Source organism: Tachypleus tridentatus, chromosome 10, assembly GCF_004210375.1.
Source record: "Tachypleus tridentatus isolate NWPU-2018 chromosome 10, ASM421037v1, whole genome shotgun sequence".
NCBI classification, from domain to species: domain Eukaryota; kingdom Metazoa; phylum Arthropoda; class Merostomata; order Xiphosura; family Limulidae; genus Tachypleus; species Tachypleus tridentatus.
This window is the reverse complement of record NC_134834.1, coordinates 70,121,917-70,140,103: the sequence shown is the minus strand read 5'-3', so window position 1 is coordinate 70,140,103 and position 18,187 is coordinate 70,121,917. Positions and strand designations below refer to the sequence as shown.

Here is an 18,187-nt window from a genome sequence, read left to right as displayed (position 1 = left end):
TAGGAAGCAGCTGTGTTTTAATGCAAATTTTAACTAGTTAAATAATTAAGCTTTGTTCTCCTAAAATTAAGCAACCCCTTTCCACAATATACTTTTAGTTTTGCAATGAGTAACATAAAATATATATCAAATTATTCCTCACCATAAAAATATAGGTCTGAGTTGCAAGAACTTTTGATTTCAATTTGTTCTCAAGTTTGAACTTTTTTTTTCAAAATCCTAATTTGTTACCATTATAGTAAAATTGACTGACCTTGTTCTTTGCATTCCATTCACCTGAAGTTAATAAAACTGTACCAAATAATAAAAATTTATGAACCTTATGCTATGTTGCAAACTTTTAGTGTAGCTTTAAACTTTGACTTGCACTCACCAAAACTTAAACAATTAAACTATGGAGAACCCTTAATGCTAATACCAAATTTAATGAATATTAGAAAAAAGCTTTATGTTATGTTATCAATATGCAGGATTGAAAACAATAACACAGGTCAACAAATTTTTTCGAAATCTCAGTTGCATAAGATTTTTTTACTTATTCTTACCCTTTGTGACCTGCTAAATTCAAATATGAAAACGGTTCAGCTCTACATGCTCTAGTTTTAATGCAATTTTAAGTTTTTCATTCTAGCCGTTTGTGGTCAAATTAACACGTTTCCTGCGATGCCTATATTGGCAAACCGGCAACTGCTGCGATGCTCTTGTACATCTGTCAGCTTCAGTGCTGCATGAGCTATGATAGCGTGAGGTTGTCGTTACACTTGTCTCTTGCCTGCAACTTAGTTAAAGGTAAGACAATAGTGGACACCGGTGGGTCCCATCGCGGAAAGCGTGTTAATTACTTACACGTTTATGTTATCAACAGAGATATTAAAATTGTTTAGATTTTGTTTCAGATCTGATCATGGCTACAAGGAGACGTCAATGTGAGAACAAGCCGGACGCTTTGTTATATTTGTGGATGCTTCACGCTTATTCGTCAAAGGCGTAATATAACATCATTTCTGAGGCGTGCTTATAAAGCGTACTTTGGACTTGCTCTTGGTGACCAAGACAAGAAATGGGCCCCACATATTGTGTGTCATAACTGCGAGGAAATGCTGCGTGACTGGACAAAAGGGAAGCGTAAGGGTTTACCTTTCGAATTCCCATGACCTGGCGAGAACCGATGGACCACACAACTGACTGCTATTTTGTCTGGTCAATACAAAGGGCATTGGCAAGAAAAACAGACACAAAATCTCATATCCTAGTATCCCCTCAGCAATCCGACCTACTCTGCACTCTGATGAGCTCCCAATCCCAGTTTTTAAAGGATTTCTTCCATCTGAAGATGTGGGTAGTGACCAAGAGCAAGAGACTGCTGATGAAACTCAAGAAATACTTTCAGAATCTGGCGATCCTTCTTATGAGACCCCACAGTCATTAACTCCTCAACAGTTTAGCCAGCCAGAGTTGAATGACCTTGTGCGTGATTTGGGTCTCTCCAAAATGCAGCTGAAGTGTTAGCTTCCAGGATGCAAGAAAAGAATCAGCTGAGCCATACAACTAAAGTGTCATACTTCGAAAATGGGAGCAGGCTTTTGTGCCATATTTTACAGAGGAGAATATGTTTGTTTATTGTCATAATATCTCAGGTCTTCTCCAGGAATTAGGGATGCCAGTATACCATCCAAATGACTGGCGATTATTTCTAGATTGTTCTAAGCAAAGTTTGAAGTGCGTTCTACTTCATAATGACAATGTCTATGCAGCTGTTCCAATTGGACACTCTGTGTATTTACGAGAGGAATATAATGTCATTAAGACTGTGACTGACCTACTAAAATACCACGAGCACAACTGGACAATTTGTGTGGACCTCAAAATGGTTACTTTCCTCCTAGGTCAACAAAGAGGATTTACAAAGTACCCCTGCTATCTTTGCATGTGGGACAGCCGAGCTCGAGAAAAGCACTGGAACCAGAAGGAGTGGCCCATACATTGAGACTCTGAAGGAGGTATGCCAAATATTGTCAACGATCAATTGTCTGTCATTTGAGGAAAAGATCATATTTCCTCCTCTCCATATCATGCTGGGCTTGATGAAACAGTTTGTGTAAAATATTTTCTCAACCCAAATGAGCCGTTTTTACATATAAAGTTTATGAAGGCGTTGAATACTGACGGTGAATGCTTCAACACATATTTTCTGTGCTCCCTGGTTTGTCCTTGAGAAGATCAAGACAGGTGTTTTGATGGACCACAGATTCGTGCGCACTTGTGCGTGATCAAGAATTTGCCAGAAAGATGAGCGACAAGGAAAGGACTGCATGGCTTTCATTTGTGGCGGTGATGGCAAACTTTCTCGGTAATAAAAAAAGCTGACAACTATGAAACCCTTGTAGCGAATATGTTGTCAGCTTTTACGTGACTGGATGTAACATGAGTGTCAAACTCCATTACCTGTACAGTCATCTTGATAGATTCCCTGAGAACCCAGGAGCTATAAGTGACGAGCAAGGCAAGCGGTTCCATCAGGACCTCAAGACCATGGAAGAGCGTTACCAAGGAGATGGGACAAACATATGATGGCAGATTACTGCTGGAGCATTAAACGAGAATGCCCTGAGACAGTCCACAAGCGCAAAGAGCTACAAGCGGAAATTCATGCATGAGTAGACTGCAATTGAGCTTTCCCTCCTCATAGTAGCAAATGTCTTATCTACTAATCAGTTTTATATAAATAAATTGAATTAATATAAATAACTTGAATACATTTATACTATCTTGCATTTTCTTTTTTATTGCCCAGCTATATTAAAGAGTTTTATAACATATTTTATCACATATTTTTCATGATAGACTACGACGTCAATGTGATGATGACGAAATTTTGAGATTTTCAAATACCTTGATTGCAAAAAAAGTAGAGCACTGAGGAAAAAACTAACTTCAGATCTGAAATCAGGGCAAGAAATTATGTAATACCAATTGTTTGATATAAATGCAACAAAAATTTTGTTGACCAGTGTAACCTTTGCCTTTTACGGGTGAGGCGTTATTTCACCTTATTTCCTACCCTGACACAGGGTGCTAAAATGCGTCTTATACTCCCTTCATTAATATGTATTTCATAATTCCCATCTTTTCTTCCAGTTCTTTTTGGATAGTGAAAGTCCCTCAAGTAAACTCATCCAACTTTTCCTGATTCAAGCTCTGCCCAGAACTTAGTTCACCAGTTAGCAATTAATTGATTTTTTTTTTTTTTTTTTTAAACAGGAAAGAAAGCTTCTGATGTTCCAAACAGAAGACTATCTATTCTATTGGTGAACTTGGTTATGATCATAGATTCTCTCTCCCTTGCATTTGGACAGTAATTGATAAAGGTCACAGTGTTGAGGAATGACATGCACAGCATGGCTTTGCATGTTATTGTGTTTTGAATTAAAAGCCATGTCCTGCTTTGTTCAGCAGATTTATCTTTAATCAAACTTTTAACAGTCTTGGAGATTTTGGTTACAACTAAGGTTCCTTTTCATTCAAATTATTTTGTTCAGATTTTGGTGAGATTTTGTTTATCTTTTAACAACTTTCTTATTTTAATTTTGTAACTTAGCATTGTAATTGACCTTATAATAGGAAGTAAGGGTATGCACTGGACTTGTGAGAGATTACACAAAGGTTTCACTTCCCTCCTCTCTCTTGGCAAACCAGTACACTCTCTTGCTACTGCTTTCTTCAGTGTCTGGTGACAGTAACTGTTGTTTGTATGTTAATAAAAACTGTTGTGCAACTTTCATATTGCCTCCTTTTTCCTGATGCACTCAGTCAGGCTTTGGAGACATAATCAGATTCACAACTCATAATCTTCAACCTTCCAGTCAGTAGGCCCTGACTACATACTGGGGAATACCACACAGCATTACTGAACATGTCCCTAAATTCTCTTAGACAGTCTGAAGAGTAGTGTTGTTTGTTTTACACAATAATTTATCTTACATGATGTTTATGGCTTATATGTTCAAATGTTAATAAAATTATTACTTATTATCTTGTTAATTTGTAAAAATCATTCTTTTAATGTGACTAACTTTCCATATTACAAATAGTATTTAGTAACTTTCTGTTGTATGTGGTTACATATTTAAATGTTTACTTGAACTATGCAACAGATAGTTTTTAACTTCTTTTGACACTAACTTTTGGAAAGTCATTAAGATTTCTCACAAAATGGGTTGGCCAATGTTTTAATTGAGGCTCTCAGGCTTAGCTGTATTGATTTACATGAAAACTAACATGGATATAAATAATGTACTTAAATTTTCTAAATATTTATACTGTATTGGTGGCTCCTTAACAATATCAAGGCTAGTTAGCACCTTTCATGTATTGAGTGCATACCTGCACATCAAATTTCACACTTTAGTGAAAATATTTCCAATGATATAAACAATTTTAAAACTGGCATTTCTTCATTTTGGAACATTTATTTAGTGCAATCTGTAAATAAAAATGAAAAAAAAATGTTCCAACTTACTTATTTGTGCTGCTCCAAGTAGTCTTGCCTGAAAACAATGTATTTATCAATTTCACAGAATTTTTTAACCCATCCCAAAGTACAGGTTTATATTTGGTACAGAAACTATCATCCTTTGAAAATATAGTCATCCAAGCCTCCTTTCTCACATCACTTTCCTGGGAGACGTTAGTGGCTTTATTAGTACAGCTCTTTACTACAATCCTTTTATGATGTTCTAGCACATTGTCTGAACAATTACTACTGCAGCTCAGCTTTAAATGTAGCTATAGCCAATGAACAGACAATGATGAAACAGCTTAGTTCAAAGTGACACTTGTAAAGAACACCTCAGAGGACTAATTTAAAAAGAAAACTTTTCAGGTGGAGAAGAAGACGTTTTGAAGGATAACCATTTTATCAACAGACCCATTACACCTTTGTTTATCATGAATAAGCTGCTTGAATTATCAGTAAGTATGAAAGACAAAATTGCTTTAAAAAACAATACCTTTTTTTACTCAAGATATTTTTGTAGATCAGATGTCCAAAATTTTCTCTAAAGTTTCATTCTGAATTAGGTAGCTGCTGCCCACTTAATCTTTATTTGTCATTAAAATTCTGCCATGGGAATATCATGAGAAGTTAAAATTTAGGAACAAACCACAAATATGAAACTTTTTAAAATAATTTTTCAAACATTTCTTTTGTTTCTGAAAATTATTTTGTTAGATTATATATCTACTTGAAAGTAGTTAATGAAAGGTGATATTGTAGTTGTAAAAAATAGAAAGAAAGGGCTATTCTATTCTGTACTTTAAAACCTAGAAATTGTTCTTCATGACAAAAATTAGCTGCCAAATTATATCAACAGCATTTTATCAGTCTGACAACAATAATAAAACTTTAACAGATAAGACAATCATAAAATGATTAAAATGTTTAATTTTTATACATTACTTACAAGCCTTTTTAATCTACTTGTTAATCTTATACCATTAATTATTCACATAAATAATCAATCAGATGTTTATAAAACAAATAAATAAAGTAAAACAAACTTACATAATTCAACCAAGTAGCAATTCTATTACCAGTTCCCAAACTTTTAAAGGCATTGGTTTCTTCTCGCTGTAACATAACAACTCATTAACAGCTCATGTTTAACTATAACAATTTATTTTAAACATCTGCTTTAAAAATATAAAAACTTTTCTGAAAGCATTAATATAACAAATCAATTACACTGACTTTACAACTGACTGACTTCAATAAATTTATTGCTTATTTAAGCCTTACTCTCTAAAATTGGTTTACTTTAAATTATAAAAACACCTTTCAAAACAATCTTTGTAAACATATTTATAAACAGCTGTGTGCTCTTCACAAAACTTTGTAATTTTGTAGAAATCTCCACAGTAGAAAGTGCTTGAAACATTGACTTCAACCTATATTTTTAATTTGTATCTCATATTTAACTTTTTAAAATCCAGTATAATCTACCTTCTAGAATAAAAGCTAGTTGATAATTTATGATTAGACCTCATAATACTGAATATTAAGTACAGCTAGCTTAACCCAATTGTGATGGGTCACAGTTCAGAAGCCATATCATGGAGTTTTTTACTTGAATTCAAAAATTTATCGAACTACTATTTTATGAATTTATGTCAATAAGTTTGGAATCAACTTGTAGATTATAATCCAAATTTTTGTTTTATATATCAGTCAATCTCTTAATTTAAAAGTAAATGTTAAAAGAACACACCTAAATATTATTTGTGTCACATGGTATGATGAATGTAGCATTGGTCCCAATTATATGTTTGTGATGTCCAAATACAAAGTCTATAGTTTCATACAAATTAGGAACTCCAATTACCAATATTAACAACCTAGGATATAAAATAAGAACTACCTATCTTTTATATTTGTTGAGATATGGCCCAACTAAAAACTTTCCATTTTTAGAAATAGTCCTTTCTACACACTTACTTCAATATATGATACTTAAATAACCAACTGTAAATTAAGAATATACTCCTTGTAGCTTTCTCAGTCATTTTAAAGTTCTAGGAAACCACTGCATTCTTTTAAACCAAGATTTCAAGCAGGTAGGTTATGTGTGTCTTCTGTTTGTTCAAAGTTACATATTCTTTCACATAAATACAGCTTAGTTATTAAGCTTGATAAATTATAGTAAAATTCTGTGATGCTGATAAAGTTATTTATGATTTATTTTGCTTTATAAACCTAAAAACATTCTTTCACATCCCCCACATGTGAATTTTGAAAAGGCTTAGCAGCCTATGAAAAGCAGAAAATGAGTACAAAGGTCATTGTAACAAGAAGATATAATTTTATATTATACTTCTTTATTTACTGTTCTATGTTTGAAGACAAACAGTAATAATCTATATACATATATATTATATAAAAACTGAAATTTGACCATATTATATAAAATATTAGTTCACTGATGCATAGCAAAAGCAGGTCACTTTGTAACTAGAGGTCAGTTTTATATTACTGGATACAGTAACATAAGTACACATTTACCACATCAATGCAACTTCTGGAATGTTAGCTAGGTACGACTTGAAAGTCAATATAAAACAAATAATAAAAATAAATAAATGTATAATGTTATGACATTTAAACTATTTAGACTAAACACCTGTATTTTCATGCTATAATTTGTAGTAACTATAGAACAAGAAAAAGGATAATTTATATTATTTCATAATTTTTTTTATGGAGGTTAGGTCAGTCAAATTTACAGACTCCATATAATTAGATTAGAAAATATAACAGATAAAATATAGTTTTACAGAAAATAAACATTTGAAATGTATTTAGAAGGTTTTAGAGATTATACAAATAATATCTGGTGTTTGTGGGACTAAAAATAGATTTTCAATCATAACATGCAAAAAAATTTGCACTCGAACTAGTAATGAAACAGACTCGATATTTTCAAACGTATATTTAGTAAAAATACTTCATTAAAAAACCCCGATTTTCTGTGTACATAAACTTGCATTATTTACTAAAAGGGTACCAAATTTTATAAAGGTACACATTGCTGCATCAAAAGTTATAGTATAAATGCTTAACTCACGTATATTATACTGAACTCACAGCAAAGAGGTTAAATCATTTTTAAGCAGTATTTTAGTTATAAACTAAACCTTAAACATATATATCCTCTCACTTACTCTGGAAAAGTCAAAGTGAGGTTCATAGTGTCCACCAATGCCATAATTTACAACTTGCAACTCCTCAGCTGTTGACATTGTTAGTCCAGTGAGGTCCTCAATTCTTTGGCTAATCTTTGCTATTACTTCATGCTCCTCATTGGATAGCCAAGCACTATTAGAAAATATTAATAACTTAACATTTTTTCAAAAGAATTCAGGAATATTATTTCTTTCTGAATATTTTAAAACCACTTAATTATCTATGCCAAAGAATAGAATACCTGCAATTAAAACAATTATTAAGAACATACATTTATATTTTAAACTGATTATCTACCATTTAACTAAGAATTAAAAATAATTCACCTTAGCAATATAATTCATGTTATTTAATACCCTGGCGAGTAAAAATTAAACAATATTTTAGTTGCACAGGTAGGTTTTAAGTTATTTCCAATTTCTTTGCACAAAACACAAGAGATTGTAAATTAATTAGAACACAGTGGTTCATATTTATTTTATGTCTGAAAAACTAAAAGTATATGCAAGTTTTATAGTCATCATATATGAAACAATATTACCTTTAACTGCAGTATCTGAAGTAGCTCGAACTGTTTTCACTCTAATACCTCCCCTTACTACTTACCTTGTGAATATTGTTCATTGAACATGTTTATCTGAGATAGGTTTTTAAATGAAATTTTTTTCTACATTTTTTGTAAAACAATGATGTGATATTCAGACTAAAGTGTTTGTAAATAATGTTAATTAATAATTCTAACCTTCTATAACCAGGTAGAATAAATATCTGACACATCAATTCATTTTTTGATGTATGTAGAACTATCAGTACATAAATATGTATGGGGGAGGAGCTATGCAGCTGTTTTGTTTTCACTCATTGGTTATCCCACAAAAATTGAATTAATCAATAAAGAAGTTAGACAGTTTGGTAAATAAACAAAATAATTGAGAATAAATATTTTGTTATATTTATTCACTTTTATTTATTTATTTTTCGTTTGCTGTTGTTGAAAAAAACTCTATATTTGTAAATCTGTATTAAAATTTAGACACATCTGATTGGCAACAGTGGACTGGGAAACACAACAGTACTGAATTCACCTCTTGAGTTATATACAAATAAGATGCAACATTTGTTATAGTTGATTAGTAAATCATAAGTGGGTGATAAAATACTGGTTAAAGCATTTCACTTCTATTTCTGATCATAAATGGGTGATTAGATATTATATCATATTTCTATTTCTGATTTTTGAAAATGATTACACAAATTAATATGGTTTCTTCAAATTCATTAATTAGATACAATGTATAAAATTTCAAAAAAATTTTAATGTGAATAAAGATAAATTTACAATGAGGATTATTTGACGTGATTTAAATTTGACATGACATTTCTCAATCATTTACTTCAGTTGATTATAGTGAACACAAAAGATAGGAAGAATCCTCACATACTGAGAGGTAAGTGCAGTTTACTCAAGGGGTGGTAATTCATGACAAAGAAAAAACAATGGCAGCATATGTTAAATTTATCAGTGCCTTGTGGCTATTCCATACAGTTCTGGTTCATGGATAAGATAAAACTTGAAGGTTTCACATAATTTTTAACAGAGCATTATAATGAAAGAAACAGCTCCAAAATTATTATCATTAAAATATCAAGGCAATAAATATCATCACTATGAAACAATAATGAACATAATATAAGACTTAATATTTTAGAGTCTCCATCTTAATTTCTTATCACAATCTTAAACTTGTAATGGAAATTCTCTGTATTGATAACACCTAAAAGTGTTTGGATATCCTATCTGTCAGACCAAATTCAAATGCAGTTGAAAAACTAATCAGCAAACATAAATTGAATATTTATACCCACAATGTCTCAACTCCTACTGCCCCTTGCTGTCTTCAGCCAGTTATGGAAAAGCAGTTACTCTTAAAAGCACTTTTTACTGTCAAGAGTAGAAATAAACTGGAACCATCCTAACACATTTTGACCGAAAATTCTTCTTCCAAGCCTCCATCCTTAAAGGTACTAATAGTTCTTAAAGTAAGAAAATAATAATAGATCCACCCTAATCATTCTACTGTGGGTTACTTCTAACCTTGACCCTTTTCTAAAAAGATAACATTTTAAATACAAATTCAAAAAATCTTAAAACAAACTATATATCAAACCTCAAAACTTATGTAGTTCTGATGAAACTTTGTAGAATGGATGGGAAATGCCTGTTGTGGAAACACAAGTGTAGAGGACAACATTTCAAAAGTCATCCACCTTTCGTTTTCAGGCGGAAGACTTTCAAAACATCATCCTCTTCACTTGTGTCTCCACAACAGGCAGTTGTCATCCATTCTACAAAGTTCCATCATGAATACTCTGCCTAAACAATCTACCTAAGAATTGTGTAGTCCTTTCCTAGTAAAGTTATTCAAGTATAACTCAGGAAAGAAAAGACAGGACCAGCTACTTGGAGTTTTTCTTTCCAGTCCTGGCTATACTGAATAAATTTTAACTATTTAAAGGTAATCAACTACTTCTACTATTTGTATTATCATAAATTTATTTTTGTAAATGTTTTCATATTTGTTATAAAACAGTGTGAAAATATTTCTCAACTGCCAATATTTATTATTATTATGTAGTTTAGAGGGGATATCCCCAATGCTTTTGGATGCTATCACTGCAGATGATTTTTGTTATGACTTTAAGATTATAACTTGAAATTATAATGGATACAATAAATATTTTTAAGGCTTATCTTATAAATAAATAAATATATATTCATGACAGCCATTGTTTCAAACAATAAAATGTATGGAATATTACCAAAAATACTAGTTTTCACTAAACAAAGAGAAAAAGAAGAAATCCCATAATTTTCATTCACACTAAGTAGTCTGTGTAAAGCCATGTCACTTTGTTTATGGTATAAAACCGAAACATAACATGTTGTCATGGAGTTAATCGTTTACTAAACAGAGCTAAATTGGTGAAAACATATCAACTAATACCCCTACTTTGCTCCTTCTTGTGATTTACCACTATTCTCATAAAGAGCTTGTATTAGATACATTACTATTATTTTTATCTCTGTTGTATGTGCACATTATCATATAATAAAATATGCACTCTACCTGTATTGTAATCTACTTAATTCTGTGCTAAATTATTCATAAGTTGTTATATTCTATTATGAGTACTTGACCTCTGACTGAAAATTATATATTTTGGAAATCATTTTCATAAATAGCATAACAAATGCAGGTTTATGACTACACAGGTATACATTTTGGTCTATCATCATCACTGCTATTTTTCTTTTGGTTTTTGCACTATATGAATGCCTTAGAATATTTAAGTCAGTTTGATGACATGTTACCATCAAATTTACTGCCTAAAACAAGATGCTAAGAACTGTACCTAGTGTTAGATATTGTTAGATACCTAGTGCTATCTCTTGCTCTAAAGGCAGATGTACTTGTTTACACTTTACCTGCTAACATTTGTTTTGTCATTACTTGTTTAATTCTATCTTCTGAGAAAAGTAACAACTATTTTCCCACAATAACAACAACTTTCCTGATAAACAATGTTTTTGTTTCAATTTTTGTTATTTATTTTGCAACATTTAAATTTGGCCATTTTCATGTATATTTACTGATGACCATTCAATTAATGATTTAAATGTTAAACATTTATGTAAATTTTATTGTAATGATTTTTACAGCATTTAAATATACAATTACTTTTACCAATTCTGTAAAAAAAATCAATTTTAATAGAAAAAATTCTGCACAGTTATTTCCTAAAAGAAAAGATCATGCCAATAGGTTTAACAATTTTTAGAAAAATGTGAAACCAGATTTGAATTTTGTCTTTGAAAAATATTTTATTATTATACAATAGATTTCTCAGGTAATGTAACTATTAAAACAATATAAAGTTACACAGAACTAAAGTCATGCATTTAACTATGGTAAGCCAGATCCTAACCTTAAGGTTAATTATCCATGCTTATGTTCAACATAATTAATCCCTAGTGAAGATAACATTTATAGCACTTATAATTGCTTTACCAACTTTTTAACCTTCCATGTCATTGCATGCTACATTTGACAACATCCATAAAAAGACAATATCAGCACTTACTCTGATCACCAACAATATCCAACAGTGCAAAACCCTTGGGCCACATCTACAACTAATAAATTGAATGCACCCACTGTGCTACACATACAGTGTAGATCTGATGTGCCCATGACTGAAACAATGCTTTTCACAAGTGTTATAAAACTAGCCACAAGATGTCAAATGACATTATGTGTGGAGATATATCTCTAGTTCAGTCTCAAAGAGCATGTGCACACATACTATAATTAATTTTACATACATATTTTGTTCTGAGGCTGGTCATATTATAACAATGCATGTTTTACCTTTTACTAATTCGGTAACTTGCTGTTTCCAACTCTCCAGACTTATAGTTTTGAACAGTTGCTCTTTTCAACTATTAGAAAAAAAGAAACAATTAATTCACTGTTTGAAGCATTTATGCTTCTATTTTGGTAGTTCTTTTTAATAAACTTTTGATAAGAATTAGTAAATATCAGAGTATACAACAAAAATATATTCACTGTCAAATATCTACCAGTTCATCACTGTCAACACCATATGCAAACTCTTTTCTACCTAAACAAAATAAACATTCCTTAAAAACATTGTCATTTTTATAAGCTAATTTCTTTTTACCAGTGACAAGCCACAATGTTAAATTATAAAAACAAATATATAACACTGAGTATTTAAAAGAACTATTTTGATCAGTTTTACACTGTGTTCATTTATTAATAAAAAGTTTTAAAGATAAATAAAAAAATGAAACTAAAAGGGTTCCTCATTTTGAAAATTAACTTCAAGGATAGCTTTTCAAAAGTAGATATTTAGAAGAAACAAATCAATAAAAACAAAACTCCTAAAAATTTTTAAATTTTCAAACCAAATACAACAGTCAATCATTTTACAGATAATTTTAATTATAGTTTCGTACCCGAGGAATTGCAAGGGTTTTAACAACTTCTATTTCTTTATCAGATAAAATATTGTGATACATAACAATACGTGGCCTTAGAAATGCTTCTTCTTCCTTCACAGGCTGCAGTAAGTAGTAAGGATGATTGTTTGTGTGGTAATGGCACTTCAGTTTGCCTTCTTCAGTTTTATTCTGGAAGGTGAAAAAGTGACAACAAATTTTATAAATAACAATAAGAATATTTCAGAAACAAAGGATTATTAAATAAAACTGTGTTAAAAATATATTAACTCATAAACAATATGATTGCATAAGTAGTCACAAAGTTCTATTTTCACATTATCATGTTGCTTAAGATTATAAAGTTCATAGTTATAACCAGCTACAAATATATCAGTCAACCATGAATCACTTAGAAAAACTGGTTTTATGCAAGAAAATAAATCATGAATAGAGTTAACACACACAAAAAGTGAAAATAATATTAAGCCATAAACATCATTAACAGTGAATGTATCCAAATGATAATTCATTCTAAATTAGTCATTAAAGGGTTTAATTTTCCCTTGTATTGATTTATAACATTAAGAATACCTAGTGAGTAAAAGTATGAGAACAAATATTATTTATAACAATTAGAATAATTCAGAAACAAGTAATTAATGAATAAAATTGTGTTAAAAATGTTATGGTAGCAATATACAATTTTGAAACTGAAAGGTTGCAGGTCAAAGTAGGAAGTGGTTATAATTCAAGCAAGGGCTTTTGATGAGTCTTTTCATGGCTGTTGTAGTAAAGACTTAATTACAGAATTTAAGTTTCCCTTGTACCGATTTATAACATTAAGAATACCTAGTCCATTTCTTTTCTAAAATTATCATCTTTAATGACTTTTATTTGACATTAAGTAGCTTGTGATCTACATGACTAGTTTACTTTTATTCTTCATATAAACAGAACTATTAAAGGATGGAAACTTTTTGTAGAAGAATCACAATGCTGGCTCAGGTTCAAATAATTATTCTTTTATACAAAGAAAAGCCTCTAAACACTTGCAAGAAGAGAAGAATGTGAATATTTTAGAAATTACTTATATACTAATCCTATGTAAAATTGCCCTTTTTAATTAAGTTATTTACCACAGACAATCCATTCCACCTATAAATAATTCTTATAAGATTCATTGAAAACTGTACTGAAACACCTTATAACTGTTAATGCTTCAGTTTTTACTGTTAAATCTACATCAAGTTCAGAACACGCTGTACATCAAAGAAATTCTGTACTGTTCAACAAATGAAGACTAAACGAAAATTGTTTGCCCACATTAATACTAGTTTTTAAATAATGACAGAGCACACAAAAGTTAAAACAGTGTAATGTTAATTACTCTCAATTTCTGAACAGAAGTAATTTAACAGCTGACACACTCAAATTCTAGTTTGTCTGTCTGTCTGTCCAAATGGTCATAAAATCCTGTATTCAAAAATCACTAATATGAGATTTTGTCTACTGTTGATATAAAAATTCATTACAAAACATAAACCTCTCTCTCTCACTTTTCCTACAGAAAATATCATTGTAACTCACCTGCAGATGCAGTTTACAGGTTTTGCTGAATTTTTAGCTTTTTTAAGTTTTTATTTATTCATAATCTAGCTGAGTCCCATTACTTTGTTATGAAATACTTCTCTGAACTAGTAAGAAAAGCTTTATAAATATACAAGCTGAGATATCCTTCCTTTGTCTAAGTAAGGAACTTAATAAAATGTGGGGGTAGATAGTATGATAAATAACAGAAAAATCCTAGATTTCATGCAATTTGTAATGTGACATATTATTACAGTATTCATTATTACCTCACCAAACATTTTGTGTTAGCTTTATAAACTGAATATGTACACACTTAAAACATGGTATACACTGTGTGATGGTCATGATGTTTAGGAAGAGATAATGGCCAAAATGATATTGTTAGGGGTGCTTTCTGTTACCCACTTTCAATACTCAGCTCTTAATGTCCTACTGCAGTGTTTCACATTATTAATTCATTGATGGTCTTAGGCTACAGAAGTGTATAACAGGCCAAAGTTGAAAGGTTGCAGGTCAAAGTAGGAACTGGGTACAACTCAAAAAATGGCTCTTAATGTCAGCTTCTTGGTAGCTGTTCTAGTAGAAACTTCATCTGAGTTTATATAGAACTGCAATAGTGCATTTCTTTTTGAATTCCTCCACAGAGTGCTAGTGCAATTTCTGAGATATTTAATATGTCTGTGTGACCTCTTCCCACACTGTATGTATGTTATTTTATATAGTGGCATCAGCTTATGTCAAAGGTAATAAATGCTCAATAACAACAATAATGGAAATGAAATGGGTTGTGAACATCCCCTCAACAAGTCCCTTGTTTCAAACTATCATTCCACAAGGTTTGGTTAAGAATGTCCCAGTGACCTAAGAGTAGTTAGATAGTGGACCAACAAACACACACGCACACACAAATTTTGTGTTTATATATATACAGATTACAGATTAAATATCTTCAGTATTTAGGAGTTACCACTAAAGAAATGAAAAATGTTTTCATGCAAGTCTCTTTAATGTAGTTTTTTTCATATATCACTTTTTTCTAATCTTTTGTTTTGAATTGTTATCACAATTTACAGCACCTAAAGCTAAAGAAACCATGGAAGCTAGATTTAAGTATACTAATATTTACTATCAGCAGTAAACCTAATTAAACACCATTTAATCTAACATTACATAAAACATGACAGGTCCCCATAAACAAATCATAATGGGTGATATTCTTTAACATTGACCAAACTCAATAAATGAAACTAATGTAGTTCAAAATTATAGTTCGTATCTTGTATGTTGTGTTTGTCGTTCTTAGCACAAATCTACATAACAGACTGTCTGTGCTCTTTCCAACTCAAATAACTGAACTATGGATTTTAGCTGTGTAAGTGCACAAACATATTGCTGATCACTGGGGACAGGGTTCCTAACCAATCATGGTACAGGTTGCTGTTCTAAGAAGCATACTTTGCATTATACTGTTTATTTATCAAGTCTATTAAAAGATCACAGGTTTATTAAATTTACTATTAAGTAATTACAATGTTATTAAATAGCTGAAGAGTAAATAACCATTCTGATCTCACCATCAATTCTTCTCCTCTGCACAGCATTTCATATTTTTCTCTCTCAGGAATACCATACACTGATCGTTTGAATTCCATGTAAGTTTCTTCAACTGGAACATCTCCGTCATCTCCTTTTTTCTTCTTCTCTGACTTCTGAAGTGAATTCTCAAAAAAAATTTTGTTACCACCCGCTCTTGGATGATCAGGAACTGAAATATAAATTAAGGTGTGTTTTTTTGCATTTCCCTCTTTAAATGATTTATAGAATAAGTTCAAGAATACATCTTTTGATTTTCTGATGCTAAAAACACTAGAAAACAACTTGTAAATTATAATTTAATTTTACATTAGTTTTCTTGTATCTTTTATAATAAGGAAAATTCTTTTTTCATAAACATATGAATAATGGTAAAAACCTTTGCACTTCTGAAATTTAAAACTTCAAACAAATTTTCAACAGAGAAATACAGATCAAAATACTAACCAACTCTAAAAAAAGCATATTCTAAGTAATTATCTGACACATTTTTGAAAACTTGTCTTTCAGGAGTAGCAGATGCCATTTTTATCTTGCCAGATTTTAAATTTGTAACTCAAGTTATTGTTATATTACAATTTCACTATAATTTAAGTAGCTGTGAAAACAGTAAATCTAATAGTCTCCAAGAGACTTCTTTCATATATTTGTGACAAAAAGCAAATACTAAAGTGCTACAATATATTCAATCTAAACTAATATTTCAACATAACTTAAAAGCAACAGCACTTGCTAAAATTACAATGAATTACATTTCTACTGAGACATAATACATTATAATCATCTTTTATTTTTAAAGGTCAAGAGGACATATTCTTTAAATGAGCTAGACAACCCACTTCAATTGGTGAATTTTTTTATTAGAGCTACATTTCAGATATTTTAATGCATCCATTATCAGAAGAAATGACTCTCCAATAAAGTGCAAAAGTCACAGTATGCAAAAACTTAGTATATTAAGACTGACAATACTGGATGCTTCACACAGCAATATATACATGGTTCTGAAAATATTTTAAAATGTAAATTATGTACCTGCTAATAGTGAAGAAAACCTACAGCTGAACACATGTGGGGGTGAACCTATTTTTCTGAACCAGAATTTCTCTTGTCCCCAACATTAATTTCAAGAATTCTAAGCAACTGTAACTTTTACAATTTATTTTGATTATCATTTCAATACTACCAGAAAATTGTGGTTATACTAATAACAGTAAAATATATATATATACACAAATTTTGAAAAACAAACAAGAAAAAAAGACTGTTATTTATGAAGTGAATAGAATTTTTCACTAATTGTGGAATTTAAAATTTATGGCTTTACAATCCAAAAGTATCAAATTCCCAAAACATATTATATGAAATAAATGTGCCACTTTAGGCACACTGCCCCCATAATCTGCTGAGTTTATGATGTATTATTTTTGTGAACTTGGCATTATGATTCCAAAGATTACCTATTGAATAAGGTCAAAAAACAATCTACATATACATACATGTGCTAGAAACCCTGTTCACAAATTTTATTACAGCTTCAAATAAGAGGATTTAGATACTAATTATAATGTTTATCACTAAAACAACATTTTTTACAGCCTGAAACTTTTTTTTTATGTGTATCATCCCAACCATTTAACTCACCTAATTCCAATAAGTCATTTGTTAGCTTCAAGGCATGCCTTGTATTCCCTTGCTAGAAAAAAAAAAGTTTTATTAAATATGTATCTCATCACAGATTCAGTTGTGTATATCAGATATCAGAAAATGATTCAACAACAAAATCTGTGAAATGAAAGACAACACGTGTCCTATTGGAATTTCAAATGTTGGAAACACAAAGGCTTCTACGTTTCAAGCAGTGAAGGAAAATGTATCTGTATTTATGATTATCAACAGATAACAAAAGTATTGTTAACTGCTTCAAGGATAAACAAGCAAAATTATTGTAAACTTGGAGTACAAAACAAAATGGGTAAAATATTTTAATGATGTAACTTTTTTGTCGTTGGTGTCAGCATCAGTTGGAATCCTTCATTTTACAAATGTGAATAAAAAAATGATCTTCCTTTATTAGCATATTAATTATCAGTTGCATTTATGAAATGTTCCAACTGACCCTGATTGTACAGACATTATCTACCTCACAGATAAAGTACTATCTTAACTCTGAAGAACATTTTTCAAAAGAACCTTGGAAAATATTTTCTTTAACATTCTCACCACAGGCACCTCTTTCT

The 18,187-nt window shown here is 30.7% G+C and overlaps 1 protein-coding gene across 4 annotated transcripts in view; it reads right to left on the bottom strand.

Moving 5' to 3' along the window:
- The window catches only part of LOC143229520 (prolyl 4-hydroxylase subunit alpha-1-like), a 41,366-nt gene that overhangs the window by 7,021 nt on the left and 16,158 nt on the right, over window positions 1–18,187 (bottom strand). For 3 of the 4 annotated variants that reach the window (XM_076461977.1, XM_076461978.1, XM_076461976.1), the window contains exons 6-11: window positions 17,592–17,643; window positions 15,929–16,119; window positions 12,780–12,953; window positions 12,169–12,239; window positions 7,717–7,870; window positions 5,564–5,629 (exon numbers count right to left, since the gene is read on the bottom strand). In XM_076461977.1, the coding sequence (XP_076318092.1) occupies window positions 5,564–5,629; window positions 7,717–7,870; window positions 12,169–12,239; window positions 12,780–12,953; window positions 15,929–16,119; window positions 17,592–17,643 (708 nt within the window). Of the gene's footprint in view, window positions 1–4,519; window positions 4,548–5,563; window positions 5,630–7,716; window positions 7,871–12,168; window positions 12,240–12,779; window positions 12,954–15,928; window positions 16,120–17,591; window positions 17,644–18,187 lie in introns of all 4 variants that reach the window. The other variant, XR_013015915.1, reaches the window with a different exon arrangement.